The 18507-nt window shown below is 35.8% G+C and overlaps 1 protein-coding gene across 1 annotated transcript in view; it reads right to left on the bottom strand.

Annotated features, from left to right (window-relative positions):
* The window catches only part of TTC6 (tetratricopeptide repeat domain 6), a 59593-nt gene that overhangs the window by 10524 nt on the left and 30562 nt on the right, over positions 1 to 18507 (bottom strand). The window contains exons 13-25 of the mRNA XM_085301718.1: positions 16598 to 16727; positions 13873 to 14048; positions 13306 to 13442; positions 11973 to 12142; positions 11367 to 11487; positions 9821 to 9971; positions 8431 to 8513; positions 7594 to 7670; positions 6627 to 6787; positions 4403 to 4537; positions 2987 to 3136; positions 2292 to 2432; positions 1560 to 1673 (exon numbers count right to left, since the gene is read on the bottom strand). Of these exons, the coding sequence (XP_085157844.1) occupies positions 1560 to 1673; positions 2292 to 2432; positions 2987 to 3136; positions 4403 to 4537; positions 6627 to 6787; positions 7594 to 7670; positions 8431 to 8513; positions 9821 to 9971; positions 11367 to 11487; positions 11973 to 12142; positions 13306 to 13442; positions 13873 to 14048; positions 16598 to 16727 (1746 nt within the window). The remainder of the gene's footprint in view (positions 1 to 1559; positions 1674 to 2291; positions 2433 to 2986; positions 3137 to 4402; positions 4538 to 6626; positions 6788 to 7593; positions 7671 to 8430; positions 8514 to 9820; positions 9972 to 11366; positions 11488 to 11972; positions 12143 to 13305; positions 13443 to 13872; positions 14049 to 16597; positions 16728 to 18507) is intronic.

The following is an 18507-nucleotide window of genomic DNA, read 5'->3' as shown; positions in this document are numbered from 1 at the left end:
GATTCTAAATCCATTAATCGGGATTTAATATCAAAGTAAGGAACTTTAATTAAATATTGTTAATATGATATATTACTACTGAAAAATCTAAGAACTAGCTATATTAACTAAGTTTTGGTAAGTATAGAATGGAAAAGCCTCAATTCACAAGTTTATCAAAACTGAACAATATTCTAGCAATGCTTGATCTAAAGAAGTTATATTCTTATTCTTTTTTTTTTTCACTTGAAGAATGAACTCACACAGTGTAGTAAGAAACAATCAGGCAGTTTAGGGCTAATATCACAAAAGCAATATTCCATATATTAGCCACTTAAGGGAAGCCCTATTCCTTGCCATTTTTAAAACCAGAATCAACTTTACAGAAAACAATCCAGTTCTTGTTAAATCTGGTAGATTTCTTGGGTGCTACACTTRTATACTACACTTTTTCTGCTACTTCCCTCATATTTATACCAGATGATTGCATTGCTGTTCAGAGGGACCTTGACAGGCTAAAAAAAATGGGCAGTTAGGAAACTCATGAACTTCAAAAAAGGGAAGTGTGAAGTTCTGYCCCTGGGGAGGAATAATCCCATGCACCAGTACAGGCTAGGGGCAGACTGGTTGGAGGGCAGCTTTGCAGAAAGGACCTGGGGGTCCTGGTGGACAACAAGCTGGACATGAGCCAGCAATGTGCCCTTGCAGCAAAGGCAGCCAGCAGCTTACTGGACTGTACTAGGACAAGCGCTGACAGCAAGTCGAGAGAGGCAATCCTTCCCCTCCACTCAGCACCGGAGAGGCCAYACGTGGAGTGCTGGGTCCAGTCCTGGGCTCCCCAGTACAAGCATGATGCAGACATGCTAGAGTGTCCAGCAAAAGGCCACAGGGATGATTAAGGGCTTGGATCATCTGTGATATGAGAAGAAGTAGAAAGAGCTGGGACTATTTAACCTGGAGAAGAAAAGGCTCTTATCAATGCATATAAATATTTGATGGGAGAGTGTAAAAAAGATGGAGGTCTTTCCTCAGTGTTGCCCAATGACAGGACTTGAACTGGCTTTTCTGAAAAGTGATTAAGAATGATTTATAATACCTTACAAATGGTGGAAGTATCATTTTCATATCTTAAGGTTTTACTTTAATTTACTGTAATCTACAATTTCTCTTTATCTATCTGCATCATTCTTGCTCACTTAACCACAAGGCCCTTGCCCAAGACCATGATTTGATTTCAGATTCCTTAACTCACATACTTGAGAACTAGTCTGACCTCTGAAAAAAGACCTCATAAAAAAGATATCTTGGTATGCTCTTCCTCACAGCCCAAAGTTGTGTTGTGTCTGTGTGTATTCTCTTGTGCCTTTGGCATACAACAAAGCTAGGAAGTAAAAACATTTAGGGGCAGTTGACTGGCAGGTCAACAGAAGTTGAAATATGTGAATGAGGGTTGTAGGTGCATCAAATCACAATTTTGATATAGTCTTCTCCTGATTAATTCTAATTGATAATCAATAACGGCTATTATGAACAATTGAGTGACCATGTGTTGTTGAAAAAAAAAAAAATGAGTACTATACCTTTCTGAAATCCTTTATTTGATGATAACAAACTGCTCTGTTATAATATGCCAAAATGCAGGATTTGTTGAGGTCAATAGTTTTGGAAAGATCTTCAATTGCAACTTTGTATGTCTGCACATGCAAAAACACTTTGTATAAATTATAATTCACAATTCACAGCACTACATATTTTTCCTTAAATTAAAGCCTATTGTAAAATTTCATTTCATGGTTTATATTTTTGTTTATTCATCAGCACAGGAAAGCATCCTACTATTTCATGATTTTCACTATGGACTAATTACTGCAGTCCTTTTCAGTGGGAACACTTCTGTAGAAGCTCTATTTGGGCAAGCCAAACATTCTTAGTATTTGCTTATATCATATTCATTTAATACAATACATAATCAATCCTTAATTTTACTAGCATGAACAGAAAGTGGCTTCAGAGGGGAAGTAATCAAGTTAGGGTTCAATTAAATCAAAAAATTAATCAAGTAGAATTTCTCCCTTCCACCAGCAACACTGTTTTCCAAAGCTTTTACCACTATTCAAGAATAAAGTAGTAACTAGGATAGATTATCAAAGGTTCTACAGGAGCTGAAGACTCCTTCTTACACCACCAGCACAGCCTGCATCTGCAGTCTTGGCATGCATGGTGTTCCATGCCACCTTCTTGATCCCAGATGAATCCAGCTTTAATAAATTGTGTGTTACATTCAAATGTACAGCGATAGCAAACATTCCCACCTTATTGTGATACTTCAAAGTTCCTCGATAAAAATGAGCTCTCGCGCTGTTAGGATGAATTTTGATAGCCTCATTACAATTCAGAATTGCCTTAGAGTACCTGCCTTTACTTCCATAGTAAATAGCACGACTCATATATGCCTGTAGAAATTGAGACAGAATGATGATGTGGTATAATGCTAAAAAAGCTAGGTTTTTAAAAGATAGGCATTAAATAAAAGTAAGGAATGACAAGCTTCATAAAAACCATACATCTTATGAACCATATTCATATGAGAAAAAAAAGTATGAAGTCTCAATTATAATAATGAAAAGTAGCAAGAAAATTGAAACAAATATGTGTTTGAGTAAACAAGACAAAAATTGAAGTCTTTAGATTTGAAAAAAACAATATCCAAAGAAAGGCTATTAAACAGACAGACGCATTCTAAACAAAAAGCCCAAGTGATGGGCAAACTATTCCTTAAAGGAGATCTTTGAAGTTGCTTTGAAGCAAAAACAGTTTGCTACCACAAGATGGAAAAGGTGCTCTGATATTCTTACATCTGACATTCCGAGAAAAAGAATATGAGCAATAAATAGAGTGCTGGCTGTTAGATTAAACAGCAGTATACCCATAAATGCAGAATACATTATTCTTTGAACTCATCCTGAAGTGCCTCACAGAAACAAGCTACCAGGATTCTTTATATTACCTGGAAATGTGATGGGCAAAGTGCAAGTGTTCGATTGAAATCTAGGATACACTTAGCTTGTCCAAGTTGCATTCTACACAGCCCCCGCTGATAGAAAGCATCCGGATAACTTGAATGTAGTCTGATAGCCATACTAAAAGCATCACAGGCCTGAAAGGGTAACATACCATTTAGATTAAACATGATCTCCRTTTGTATGTAGTTTAAACCACAGGTAGTTTTGTAGTTAGAACCCAACATGTATCTGCATTGCTTTTTACTGTTTTCATCTGCTTACCGCTACTAAAAAATTTGTAATGTTTAATGCCCTATATAACACAATCATAATCACAGTGTGGTACAATCTAACCCATTTAATAATCTCTTCTTCACTGAGACTGCAAAGGATTAACCATGCACATGGTTTTCTATCTATAAAGAGTGGAAACAGTGAAATATTTATTATAATGGACAATGAACAAACATGGCTAACCTGCAACTCCTTTAAAATCCATCTGGATAGTTTTTCCCTCTACACTGCACATTAACTTACAAAGTCACGAGCTTTCCTGGCATATACAGCTGTAATACCAGAGCTATATTGACCCAGAAAGTYACCTCTTGTGATTATCAGGTATCACCACATTAGACATTTCAGATACTTCTTACAGCCTTCCTACAAAAGGATATCAATTATGACTGTCAGGTTTAGAGGCCGACGAGGCAAGAAATGGTTCTCCTTGCCTATGAAATTATGATAAATCAAATGTTTCTAGTTTCAACCTTGAACCTTTTAGCAGATCTATAACTGAAACATATGGAACTTATACACTGAAACAGAAACGKTGATATGAACCCACACTGGGCATTACACAAAGCTCACTGATAGGCTTTCAATAYGGCTTTCAAGAAAGAAGCCTCCAATATAGTTAGAATTATTTATTTTACTAAAACTAGGTAAATATATTTTTCTTAGGTAATATAGTTTATTTATCAAAAGTATCATACATCAGATGAAGGTCAAATGGAATCAGTTAAGGGTGTTTTGAACAGCAATATATAAAACAATTATGCAATCAGTGCCATAACTCAGACAATATTCCAGGAATCCTCTTGTCCAAGTTTAGTGCCAATTTACTAAACCATTCTTACTCCTCTACGAGCATAGTTTTTTTTTTTCATCTATGGCATCTGTGAAAACACTGATACATAGGTAAGAAATTCATGTTACTTTCTGCTCCAACAGGATGACAGCAGATTGTAACATTAACGCTGGAAAATTGATTCACAAACTTGCAAGACAGTCTCCTGTACATCATGAGCAAAAAAAATTGTGGAGACTCTTTAAAATATTAAAATCCTTTACTCAGTTTTCATAGCTGTTGTTTACAGACAATAAATTGAAAGACTAATACAGCCTACATAACTGATACTAACCTGCAATAAACTTACTTGCTCCATATAACACAGGCCTATAAGATAATACATTTCTGCGGCCTCAAATGTATTAGGTAGCATTCTTGCTGAGGTGATCAGAAGCTTTATAGCTTGTTTAAAACTTTCCACAGCATTCTGCAATACAAAGAATATTCATAGTTGTAAAGCACTTGACTGAACGTCCACAAGACTTACTAGCCATTCTTAATTCTTTTTTAAAGTTTTCCTTAGTCTTAGGAACATTAACATAAAAATGTTTAGTCTGGTGCTCCCTTGGTGTTGCTAGAGGTAGTCACACTCTTGATCTCTGAATGCTTCATATAAACAACAGATCAGAAAAAAAAAAGAAAAAACTTCGAGATTCATTTATGTTTCAAAGAAGCTACTGTACACAGTAGAGAAATAACAGATTATTCATTTATAGAGTTATTTAGAGAAATAAATAAATATAGCTATTCATTAATTAATTTTACTTATAACTTATTTCCTCTTCTCAGGAAAAGGAGGTACACCTTTTGATGGTAGCTGGTGATAATGAAATACTTGCTGCTGGTTTCTTTATCTAAAGACAAACTATTTATTCCATATATAACTTGCAGAAATGTATTGCCCATTAAGTAACACATTGAAAAGATCCATCCTGCTCAGGTATTAAAGCAATTTAATTTAAGTTAGTAGCCTCTCAAAATCTTATTATGCCTCATAGATCTGGGCAACAATTTATGAATATTTAATAATGATTTGGTTTTAAAAGAGAGTTAAGGAAAACAACCAGGAAATTAAGACTACTTCAAGATAAGCTATTTCTCTAACCTTTTAGGATTAGAAAGGGACAATGATACTGACAGAGACCTCTGAGACAGTTTCTTTTTGGACCTCCAGAAACTGGCTTTGTCTAAAGGTTGAAAGTTTAAATATTAAGAAGAGTAAAAGTACTATAGCAATTTTTCTTAAATGAGTCTGTCAAAATAAAGGTGCATTTGTTCGAAAAGATCAGCCTGAAATCCCAGCGCCCACACAAGTATCCACAAATACTACACCTGCCTAAGTTGTCATCAAAACAGTAGAAGTTTTAAAWGATACAAGTCTGCATTTCCTGCTATTTTAAAAACCTTTCCCTCTCTTCATACTATTAAAAAAGCCTGATAGTTTAAGAAACAAAAAACTGTAGATGTCTGAACTCCCTCAGGCATGATCCTAATGGCACAGCTGATTCTCAGGGCAGTAYAGCCTGAAGTCTGACAATTTTCCCATACTAGAAGGATTCTGAAATTCCTTTCCAGGGGAGGTAGTGGTGCAAGACTTCACATCTGGGAGAAACACTCTAAGAAATCAGGAAAGGACTCTAACACACATCCTCTTAACCACAGGAGTTGAAATGGGTTGGACTGAAGGGTATTAATGATTGCCATCTTAAATGCCACCTGGCATTCCTCTTTGAAGGACAGCAGAACCAGTCATGTTCCATTACCGTCTGAGATGAATAAAACATCCAGGCCTAACAAAAAAGCTGAGTGGCCCAAGAGGCTTTATCGGTAAAAACAAAACAAAACAAAACAAAACAAAACAAAAAAAAAAGCAGTATGTATTTTTTTAAGTGTACACCTGATAATCATTTAAAAAGAAGTCGCAAACATAAGGTTAAGAGGAAAAGAAAAAACAGAGCTCTATGGATAGGTAGACTAAAGGCTTTTGAAACTAGCTCTTGCTTGTTCTTTTTATGTTCAGGGAAACCAGGCTCTGTACATTTTGTATAAATAAACAGGACTGCACCAAGAGCAATGGCTAACTGCAAGAGCAAAAACCCTATGATATAAGAATATTAAAAAAGTTGAGAAACTAGCTATAACTGTACGCTAGATATTCATTTTACATGTACAAATTAAACTTTTGTACTAAATTTTATTAGACAAAAAATGCTAGACATACTTCTGTGTCACTTTATTTCAAAAGAAGCAGRATTAGGATATATAATTGATCCCAATCTACATAATTTAACCTTTTAATAGATGATCTTAGAGGTTTTAACATTAAAATTGCCTAATTATGCTGAACTTCTAGTGGTGCATGACTATGGTGTTGAAGTCTTATTCACCTCTTATAATCTAAACACATACTGGGAACTTTTACCTACATAACAAGGCATCTCAAAGTACTAAAAGAACACAGAAATAAAAACATTGTCTTGCTTTACATACATATATACAATGTAAACATTACTAACCTTAGTTTTCTTGGCTTTCATTTGTATTTTTCCTAGGAGAACAAACACTGAAGGCTCAGGCTGAATTGCAATAGCTTCACATAAGTACTCCATGGCTTTATCGTGATTTTGACAAAATGACTGAATGAGTGCTTGCTGAACAGGCTGAGACTTGAAGGATCCTGGAAGAAAAACATCATGAAAAGTAGTTCTCTCTCTTTCTTCAATCTATACATTGTCCAGTATAAAATGCCTTTAAGGGAAAAGCTGAAACTTCAAAAAATAAACTTCAAAATGCTATCAAAATATTTGAGTGTCAAAATGTGTTTGCTTTAGCAGCCATAAAAATATCAACTACTTACATATAAAAGTCTGAAAACGAACAGTCAATTATCAGCAAGTGTAGTTTAAGTGCTAAGCATCTGCAAATTTTTACCTTTTTTTCCTCACATCTAAGAAGGCTTTGCTCTGTGGAAGTATCGCCATGTGCTTACTTTGTTTTTATATTCTTATACCCTGTGTATTCACTGTTAGTTGCCACCAGAGACAGGACGTTTGTCTGATACAGTGTGCTGCTTTATGCCCAGCACATAACAAGAATAACTATACTGCAATATTTTAACCGTTCAGATGCATTAAGAAGGTTCAGTCATAAATCAATTTGGTATCTTGTAAGGAAAAATCACATGTAAAAACAAAATAGAATCTTTACTCAATATTTCCATAATGTGAGAAATCAGGTGGAAGTAAAAAATGACAAGCACACAAAAGATACAGGAAATTTTGAAATCACACATGATCCTATTGGTAATAATATACATCAATATTATTTTTAAAGGCTATAGACACACAAACAAAATGTGCTAGACAGTAAGTATCCATATTTTAGCTGATTTGTRATAACTAGCCTTGAGATTAACTTTTTAAACAATTCCTTGCTTACAGGTTGTTACCATGGCTCACAAATCCCTAGGCAAATTGACATTACCTTCATCCATTTCTGCAACTTGGTGAATGCATAAACTTGCTAGTTCATATTTCTTCATTTCCATTAAATATTTTCCCCTATAATGAAATATTTGTTGGATGCAATTAGCAGAGCTATCTCCAAGTATTTTTTTTTTCCAAAGTGCAAATACTGCTAGAAGATTAAAAAACTACAATTTGCTTTCTTTAGCATAAAATGAAAAAATATTGTCTTCCAATAAAAACAGTCAAGGTTTTTTCCTCTTTGTTTCCATCATATCTCAATATTTCAAGAACTGTGACAATCTTAAAGCTGCTTCCAAAATCCATCACAGACTGATAGCTGATAGATACAGTCTGATTTCAAAGACCAGCAGAGATTTTGTCTTCTTCAGCTATAACCATTAGTAGAATAGGTTCTGTTAGCCAAACAGCTGTCTTGGAGACAGCTGAGCAATCCTCTCTTAGGAGTTGGAAAGTACAGCATTACTGACTGGAACCTAATAAACAATTTTTTTTTTTTTTTTTTTTTTTTTTTTACTTAAAGAATTATATCCGAGAATTTCCTCTTCAGCTGCACTTGCCTGTCAGGGTAGGAAACAGCTTTACGTAGGCACTTTTGACCTTGGTAAAGCTGGATGCTTCCCACTGGGTAGAGGATGGAGGAGAAGGGAATAGAAGTCTAAATAGCCCCAGACTCAATCTTTCCTATTCTTTGTTATTATGTGGATTCTACTGACAAATCAGGGCAAAATCCATCCACTTGGGGAAAACATTTAAATTAYGAATTTTTTAAAGTTCAGATCTGCAACAGAGTCATCAACCAGTCTTCAACCAGWTGCTTCAATCACTTTCCTACCTTAATATGTACAGTTGTAATTTAGTTGGATAAAGATGAATAGCTCGATTTATATCCTTCACAGCATTTGGTAAATTATGAATCTGTAATTAATAAAATAAAAACCAGCAACTTAATTGCTAATATGAATGCAGTTTGAAGAAAATTAACCTTTCTGTGTAACTGTGGTTCTGCAGGATGCATTGCACACATGATGCCAATTCATTAGGCATATATACCCTCTGCACAGGAGCTCAGAAAAGGTCCAAACATGCCTGCTCCACATTTCCATACACTCCCACAGTGCAAAACCAAAAACCAGACAGTTCTTTTATTGTTCCAAAATTCAAATAAGACAATTCTGGACTACTGGGAAGGAGATTAGGTTATGAGATCCACATGTACATATATCCTGATGAATCTTAGTTGTTGCAATGAACCTAACCATTTATTTTCCCAAGTGTCTGTGCATGTGATCCCAGTCACGGTCCTTCAGAAGCTGAGGCAATGGCAGATCATTACGATGAATGCTCCAAGGATTGATACATCCACCTAGGATAACTGCTCTGGAAACCATCATCAAAGAATAGTAATAATGGAATGCACGCACTCAGCTTATTTAGCTGCTTTATTTATTTCTGTTATCTAAACTCTGTTAATAAGACTACAAAAGCAATCTGAACGTTGGTAGATGACCTCCAGCACAACCTATCGGGCTTATTAAAGACAGAATCAAATAAAGAATATAATCAATCAACCTGGATAGACTCTGAGCTCAAAGTCATTTCCTTTAGATGTGCTATGGAAGCAAATGAACAATCTAAGCAATCTCTCCAACCAATTTGAAAACAAATTAAGCACTGTGAGATACAACAGTTGTTTCAATTCTGTCAATGACAATCTCAAACTGTCACACTCCATTCTTTTCACTCCCAAGAGGATCTCAAATAATTGCTAACTGAATCTATTCTGAAATCCCATGCAGAATAGGAAACATCCAGTTTCACAGAAATTAAAATATTGGAAATGTTTTCTTTCCTATTTGTAGTGAAACAAATTTAAGTTTCCTGAAAAGAGAATTCTGAAGAAAATTTTTTATAAAAATTGTAATTTCAAAATTTTTATACTTTAAAAATACATCCTATTACAACACAGATTGAATGTGCACTAACATAAAAAGATAACTTTAAAACACATTGTAATATGCGACATCATTGCATCACATACCAACAGTATTTTACAATAGTTACAATTTATGTAATTCTATTACAGTGGTAAAGACTACTTGAAGTATATAAGCATGTTCTAACATCTTTGTAACACCAAGGCCTAAGTGTTAAAATGCTCACATAATCGTAAATATAAATAAAGCAACACTGAATGACAAATAAAAGCAAAAGGAATGTCTTACCTTATGATATGCCTGGGCTCTACATAAATAGGCTCGAACATTTCGGGGATCAGTTTCAATGGCATTAGTAAACTGCTGAATAGCTTTATAGTATTGATCCAGATGTAACAGCAGTATCAGACCAATGTTTAGGTAAGCAAAGACGACAGATCTAAAAACAGATTTTTATTCCCCCTTTGTTAAAGGTGTCTCACGAAACGTCATTGTATTTACCATGACTTACAGAGGCTTCATCAACTTTTATGCCATTTACAACATATCTATTTTACAAAGCTAGACTCTGAATTTCATGCAATAACCACAAGACATATTACTGATTGCCAAATAAATTCTCCCAGATACTAATGTAGGCATATCTACACAGTGAATGACATTACCAATATTAAACTACCTCCTTCAGACAAACATTCATTAGAAYAGCTTCAACACTGCAGGCTTTGGTCAGCTTGCTACATTTGGCTATGCACTAGAGGCTCTCTGATCACCAAAATCAGCACTCCAAAAGTGACTTGTAAGGAAATGGTGACAAATTTGTCATGGAAGCTGGACTAGGAATAGTCCTAGTTGGTAATTTTGTAAGAAAACACACTCATACCAAGAAATGCTGAATTCTTCAACAGTAAAAAAAAAAAAGCATTTTTGTTTTACAAGACTGACAAAATACAGGCRTGTTCCATCCAGCCTGCTATTCTTTTTTTCCATTTCACTCGGCCGGCTGCTGGCAGCCTGGGTTTCCAAGACCTGCAGTCTCCTGTGCACCCCTCTCACGCAGACAGTTTCTAGGCAAAGTGCCAAGCTTCCTCCAGCAGAACGAGCAAAGAGGAAGAGCTGAGGGTACTTAGGCCTGCCTAACACCTGAAGATTGGACATGGAAACCCTGGCTCAAGACAGGACTGTCGAGGTTGCCTGAGGCTGGAAAAGAACTTGGCATCTCCAGGGAACAGGTAACACAGCTAACTGGTATGGGAAACTTGTTGCACATTGCAAGACTGTTTGCATGGCAGGGCTGCTACAGACACAATCTAATGTATTTTTAAGCTGCAGGAAGAAATACAATTCACAAGAACCACGTCAGCTTCAGTCACCAACTGCCAAAGATTATAAGCAGTAATTTTTTATTTCAGTAACACCATCTATTGGCCTTTGCTAAACTAAATATTGTGGCATTTTATTTTGAAATTATGTTTGGTTTTTCTACCAGCATTGCAGAAAATTTCACTCCCAAAAGACTAATAAAATTATTCAGGCATGAAAGATCAACTGTAATTAGGACTCAATTTCATCTTCTGTCTTCCAAAACTTAATAAATTATTTGTTATGTTGCCATATAAGACAAAATAAAGTTAAATTAACAATTATTATTATAGTCACATTAAAGTAAATGAGGCAAAAAATACTAAAATAAAATGACATTATTGTTTATGTCTGCACTAATTCTAATCTATTTTCTGAATATCAGTTGTGATTCTACTTTCCTTTATTAGTGTGTTTATGCACTAGCTAATCAGAATATACACAAAATATATTAAAATTTGAGTCTAATCACCTGTCCAATGCTAGGACACTTTCAAAGTCACAGATTGCAAGTGACCATTGACACTGTTCTGAATAAACGATCCCACGATGAAGAAAAGAACAAAAATTTTCCTGAGTGTCATTGATGAGCACTGTTGGAGGAGGAGAATAAAAATCAACTGTTCAGATATTCATATGTATTTCTGTTACTCTATATAGCTTATTCATGCATTACTTCTTAATCTAACTTTCTTGGAGTTTGATAAAATATCACAGAGATAACATTTTAGATCATAACACAAATGTTTCATGTGGCATGAAATGCCTTCAAGAACATGACTACACATTCCAGTGACCTCCACTCAAAATGTTACAGTGATGCAGGAAAGCTTCACTTTCAGAGGGAAAATAACTGAAAGGGTAACAACAACAGTAAGAGCCAATATCTAATAGCAACCTTAACAGAAGTGATAACAAGCAAGTTATTACAAGTGCTGAGTAACTACAGTCCATTTCAATACTTACAGCAGGAAATAACTGCTGTATTTGTGATATCAAAAAGTAGTAATTACTGGTGAACAGTCATTTCCCTTTTTAACGATAAATGCATTCAAGCATCAAAAGAAACAAATAATACCAGAAACACTGAAGTCCTGCACAGCTCTTTTCGGATCAATGTGTCGTAGTATGCAACCTCTATAGTAGAATGCCAACCAACAGAAAGGGTCTAGATGAAGTGCTGCTGATAAGTCTTGTATTGCATCTCTATACCGCTGTTGTTTAACATATGCTCTTCCTCGATACAGCCTAGTGTTTAAAAAAATTTAAAGAAAAGTTTCTCTAAATATAATTTCCCTTACAAAAATATTCCTATTATCTATAATATTAATAGGCTGAGTCAACTTAGTAGTTCTTCCATTGTTTTTGTCCTGCAATCTTAAAATTATCTTTGAAAAAGTGTTGAAGAATAAACATTCAATTTTGTTTCTGAAGTTAATAAACCAAGTCAGAAGGAACAAAGTCCTGTGGCCTGTATCTATTTGTAGATGTCTACAACATATGTTAGATGTCTAACTTTTCATTATGGATGATGAAGATTGAGTCAACATAATCCAAAGAGATGAGAGCAATTCAGTTCATCCAAAAGTACACACTTACTGGCTGCTCAGGTGAATAGACCTTCAGAATTTATGGAAGACCTTAGATACACACTCAGTCTATCTAGTGTCTGCTGACTATCAACTAGCTCATGACTACAACAGCAGCTCAGAAATCTACATCCCAAGGAGAGAGCATGCTGACACAAACTGAGGTATCATAATCTAGTGCTGAATCTCCACTTTCATTTTAACTTAATATTCACGAATTCAACTTAGAGTACAGAAAGAATGTAAAATCTTTGCAGGAATGTTCTTAAAGAAGTCAAATTTACTACTGTCCAAATCATGAATTTTTTTCAGTCTGTATAAGTCAAACCCCAAATAATTATTCTAACTGAAAAATAAAGATATTTCCCATCCACATAATAAAATTTTTTTACAGAAAACATTAAGTCAGCAAAATGCTAAATTAGAAGCATCAGGGCAACCAGTGGATATTAGGCACAGAACTATGTAATCCTTAAGAACATTCTTCACTTTGAGCATGTATTTAAATCCAGCTCATCCAAGCAAAGCACATATGCATGTGCTTAAGTCCAACTGACTCTATATTTGCATAACTTCAGTGGGATCTGAGCACATGGTTCTGTGCTTAGCTAAATTAAGGTCTAGGGACTAATCCAAAGTCATTAAAGCAATACAAAGATTCCCCAGCGAATATGATGCCCTAGAAGTCTTATTCTATTTCTATTAGACATCTCCTTGGAAATGCAGTTGCTTTATTATTATTTAATGCATATTCAATCTTCTACATATTATTTTAGTAATCCACTTAAAATTCAAATACTTCTGTCAAGCTATATATTCTACCTCGCCTGAGCATTGGTAGGGTCTTCCTTGATCACAGCAGTAAAATCCTGAATAGCTGTAGTCAAAACTGAACGGTCAAAGAAATGTATTCCATGTTTCATAAGTGCATCTGTTCTTTTTGAGTTATACTGAAAACACTACAATAAAAAAAAAATGCAAAAACCATGATGTTATTCATTATTATTTCTGATGATTAAAAATCTTATCCAACAAGCATAAAAAGTATATTCTTGCATTCTCAGATTTCCTTTTTCATGCTCTTGTCCTTTAATTTCTTTTGTCATTTCCATTAACTATAAAAGTGAAACACAAAACCAATGACACAAGCTTACAATTGCCTCGTAAGTTGTAGACATTCAGTAACTTAACTAAATTATCTGACAAGAGGAACAGAAATTACATATTCACTTCCACAGCACTGATTTCTTAAAAAATTTATTTGAAAGGATAATCATTCTCCAAACTGCTTGCCAGATCTATCCAAATGCAGTTAAATTTATTAAAGTTACCGCATTAAGTTACACAAAATTACTACATTATTGCAATAATACAAAAAGATGAGCTTACTTTGGCATAATCATCCATGGCCAATAATAAATTATCTTCCTCGAAATACAGCTCCGCTCTCTTGAAATAAATATCGTCGTCCGCCGGGCGGCACTGTATCGCGGCGCTGTAGTTGATGAGTGCCAGCGTGTAGTCGCCCAGGGCTTTGTAAATGTCAGCCTTCGACAGGTACGCGTCTGCCGCAGCCCCACCAGCACAGAAGAGGTGTTAGTTAGCAGCCAAAGCTCTCTCCACACAAGGAAATTAATACAATTAATAGAAAGAGAATAGTAAGTTATACAAAAGATCAGGAAGTGCTGTTTTCCTCTGAGCAACAGGGCTCTAAGGTCTGGAGCTACAGCCCAGTGCTCAGTCCTGGAGCCCGTACGGCTGGAGCTGATAGCTCCTGCAGGATTCAAAGGCACCAAGGATCTTTGCCCTCTGTAGAACCCCAGATACTCCCAAACGTTTTAGGCTGTGAACAGTAGGACAGAAATGGACCATCAAGCTGTTTAGTACAGGCCTGTTGGGCACAGATCAATATAAGCAAGAGATCTTGTTTAAATGGGCCCACAAAATAGCTACCTCGTACAGATCACCAACCACAAAACATTTTCCAACCTCTTTTAAAAGAAACTGCTAATGAAGGAATATTACGGTAGAAGACCCAAAGTCAAGCTGTAATATAGCACAGAAACAAAACAGCAGAGGTCAAAGGCATCAGCAATCTTTTAAGTCTCAAYTTCAGCAAATAGCATAAAATTTCCAGATGATCCACATCCCCATTTTCATGTTCCGTAGCAGGCCACATTCAGAGACAGTATCCAATGGACCCCGACAATCCGATGAAGGAGTAAAACAGTTCTTCCTGACCCCTGACCAAGAGAGCCTAGCCCACAAACAGTTTAAACCAAAGCATAAGCACAATATGCCAGAGTACTTGAGCAAAAGACAGATTAAAAATCTCCCTGGTCCTTGCAGGTCGTTAACAGGAACTCTGATGCATTGCATTAACATGTAACAGATGTGGTGCCAGCAACAGTGACAGTTTCCTTTCCCTCCCCTTCAGTACATTAATGGATGTGACACCCAAGGACTCTTACTATAAGCAAATCTTCAGAAACACTCTGGTGTAAAATTTCTTTCACATTATCAAGCTCTGCTTTAGGTTCCTTTGTGCCACGACCCAATTTAAAAAAAACACTCCAGAGCTTCACTACTGAAATAATGAGAAGCCATCTTGCAATTTCCAGCCTACATTTATTCATGAGAGATTTATAATGATTTGATCTTCTGGAGATGTCACCCTTCAATCTAAATATTTTTTCCCCTTCATGACAATTCCTGCCAATGTGACTTTTTACAAAAACATTTATCTATTACAGTACTGGCTGATTCTCTATAACTGCTTAAACTATAGATTGAAAGCACATAATAAATGAACTGTATTCAAAAGAGTAATATAGCAGCTTTAAAACGTAGTATGTTGCTTAGCTATCCTTTGGATGCTCTGCACAGAGAAAAGGTCTCAGTAAAGTATTATCAGCTTTGAGTTATTTAAAGAATCATTAAAAAAAAAGGTTAGGTCAGAAGGAACCTCTCAAGGTCACATATTCCAATCTTCTGCTCAGAGTAGACTAACTTTAAAGTTAGGTCATGTTGATTGGTTGTCCAGTTTGAAAGTCTTCAACAAACATCTGCTCCAGTGCTTTAACCATTCTCATTTTGAAGTATGTTTTCCTCATATCCAGCTGAAATTTCCTTTATTGCAACTTGCACCATCGCCGTCTGTTCCTTTGCTGTGCAGCTCTCAGAAGAATTTACCTCTGTCTTTGCTACTACCACACACTATGCAGCTGAAGACAGAGTTATCGCCTAGCCAGGCTAACCTTCGCCAGGCTAAGCAACTCATCTCCCTCAGCCATTCCTTATATGCTACATGCTTCTGGCCGCCGATCATCATTATGGCCTTCTAATGGACTTTCTCCAGTCTCTCTCTCTTGTACTGGAGGTCCAAAACTGGACACACTATTGCAGGTGCAGCAACATGACCAGCAAGTAGCAAGGAATCGCTTTCCTTGACCTGCTGGCCACACTTTCACTAACGCATCCAGCGTATAGTTTAACCTTCCCTGCATARTTTAACCTTCCCTGCCACAAGGRCGYACTGGTGACTCATGTTCAACTTGTCCACAAGGCTCTCAAGGTCCATTCCCGCAGAACTGCTACCTAGTCTCCAGTGGGCAGCAATCATCCACGAAACTTCTGTCAGCCCTCTTTTGGAAGCTGGGGACCAAATTCTATTCTCTTCCTTGGTCTGCCAACTAGATGGCATCTTTCTCTTTCAAGCTCCTCCTCCTCAGTTAAAAGGTATGGCAGAGCAGGGCTGACTTAATGTACTTAATATCACACTGTCCCCATGACAGGATTGCTTATCAGCTTTTCACATTAAATTAATGGATACAGTTGCCATGAAGTTTTTTTTCTGTGCATTTTTTTTCCTTGCATTTTTTTAAACTCACTAAAATTAAATACCTATTTTTGTCTCAGAAACTCAGCTTCTGTCCTAAACCTTCGAAGATTCACGTCCGCTTTGTAATCTTTCTATAACACAGACAAGCCCACTGCTGTAAGTTTAAATACRTGCATAAACATTTACAGAACTGGGACTGAGGGCAAATAGAGAAAAAGCACTGTGAAAAACAAACTGCTTAAAAAGTTTGGTTATGCTTTAACWAATACTTGCCTGCTTTGTTTTTGCTCCAATTACTTATGAAATTCAGGTCATCCAAAGCAGCAGAAATTCTTTCTTGAAAGAGGTAAATCAAATGTCTATGCCAGTAAGCATTAAGTAGTAGTGGTTCTAAGCTTATAGCCTGTAACAAAATATGAGAAGCAAATATTAATTAAATTGTGGAAAGATTTTTTTTAGTAAGTGCTCAAAATAGCACATTGGAACTATTTTTTGCATAGATTTGTTTCCAGAAAAGACCTAGACCAGCAAACTTCTATTAAACCTAAGGACCTGAAAAGTTTGACTGATGTCATTTATTTAAAGGCCTCTTGTGCTTACACATATGCARAATCAAAGTCTATGCTACCAGTATATTCAGTGTAAAATATAAATAAGCCTGGGATATTATCATGTTTATTTCTTTAAAATAGTTATCTGAATTACTTCTAGAAGATCAAAATATCTCTAAGAGAATTCCAGGGAATAAATGTTTAAAACAAYCTTATCAATTGATCTCCTGTTTGAAAGAAATAATTAACATGTCCTCTGTTTRTTATTTTCAAACTATGCTATTATGATCCTTTTAGAAAGTACTTAATATTCCCTAGCAGAAAACACTTTACTGAATATTATCATTCAAATAATGTATTCCACATATATTCATTATGCATACAATAGACACTTAACAGCCATATGGAAATAAATATAGATGAAACAGATCATYGAGAAAATTGATACCGATCTGAGACAGTAGTCTGCTACAACAGTAATTCTCGAATTTTGTCCTGTAACTATTTGTAGAATCCATAAAACACACAGTCAATAGTGTTCATATATGTTACTGAAGAGAAAAATCAATAATGTTTTCACTATGATATGCAATAACTTTGAAATGTTGAGATCTGATCTTGGCCCATAAGTCCAAAAGGTTTGGAAGCTCTGCATTACAGTCTGGAATTTATAACCTTTCAGATACTTGACAATCTGTTCCTAAAGTTCTAGGTGAACAAAAAGATGAGATGAAACAGATCATCGAGTTGCTATGAATATTGTTATTTAAAGGTGCTTTTTGCAAAGAATGCTKTCAGCAAGACTGACAGCTGGCTGGCATTCTACTCCCCCAGAGCAACAGCAACACAAAAGGACAGTTCAGTGTCGCATTATCAGGCAGCACACTCCAAGGACCGCGCACCTCACCAAAGCAGCTGGCGAGGACTGCTCCCCAAAAGACACCAACAAAAGCTCGGTGCAAAGAGCTGATAACTGGAGATGCTGGCTAAGAAACGGAGGACATCTTTTGCTGTATGAGGTCATATATAGCACGAAGTATTTTGGAGTGTCAATCTGATTACATCTGTCTTTAATATRGCTGTCTGTTAAATGGCAGTGAAAATACCAGTCCCAAAGTACAACATGCGACTTCTCTGCACCGGCTTCACAAATACATAGAATTGTACCACTGCTTAAAGATGTTTTTAAAAGCTTAAGTAGCTTCTACTTTTAAATGATACACTTTAAAAATATTCTTTTCGTTTCTGTTTTTGCAGCAATGTCTTTATCTGGTTTTGGTTCTTTTTTTATTATTAAGTTGTGCGGTCTCAGACAGAAGCAATAGCAGTTTTGTAGCACTATAAAGGAAACTTAGAAGTGTTGAAAAAATAAACATACATACAGAAGAGAGCATTACTACATCATTATTCTATAAAATACTAGCATCAAATGATATTTTTTATTATGCACAAGACACATTGCTTTTCAATTTATTTTTCCCTATGCTTTTGCAGATACTAAAAATCTGCTCATAAGCTGTTCCAGTAGCAGGACTTGAAGTAAAAGAGTTGTTTTTCATACTCTATCCCCAACATACATAGGCCAGTTCAGGTCTTGGGACTGTCATCCTGAGTAAGGGTCCCCAAAGAAAC

The sequence above is a fragment of the Rhea americana genome, unplaced genomic scaffold (genome assembly GCF_003343005.1).
Source record: "Rhea americana isolate MKP2758 unplaced genomic scaffold, rheAme1 scaffold_18, whole genome shotgun sequence".
NCBI lineage: Eukaryota > Metazoa > Chordata > Aves > Rheiformes > Rheidae > Rhea > Rhea americana.
This window is presented reverse-complemented; position numbering and strand designations above follow the sequence as displayed.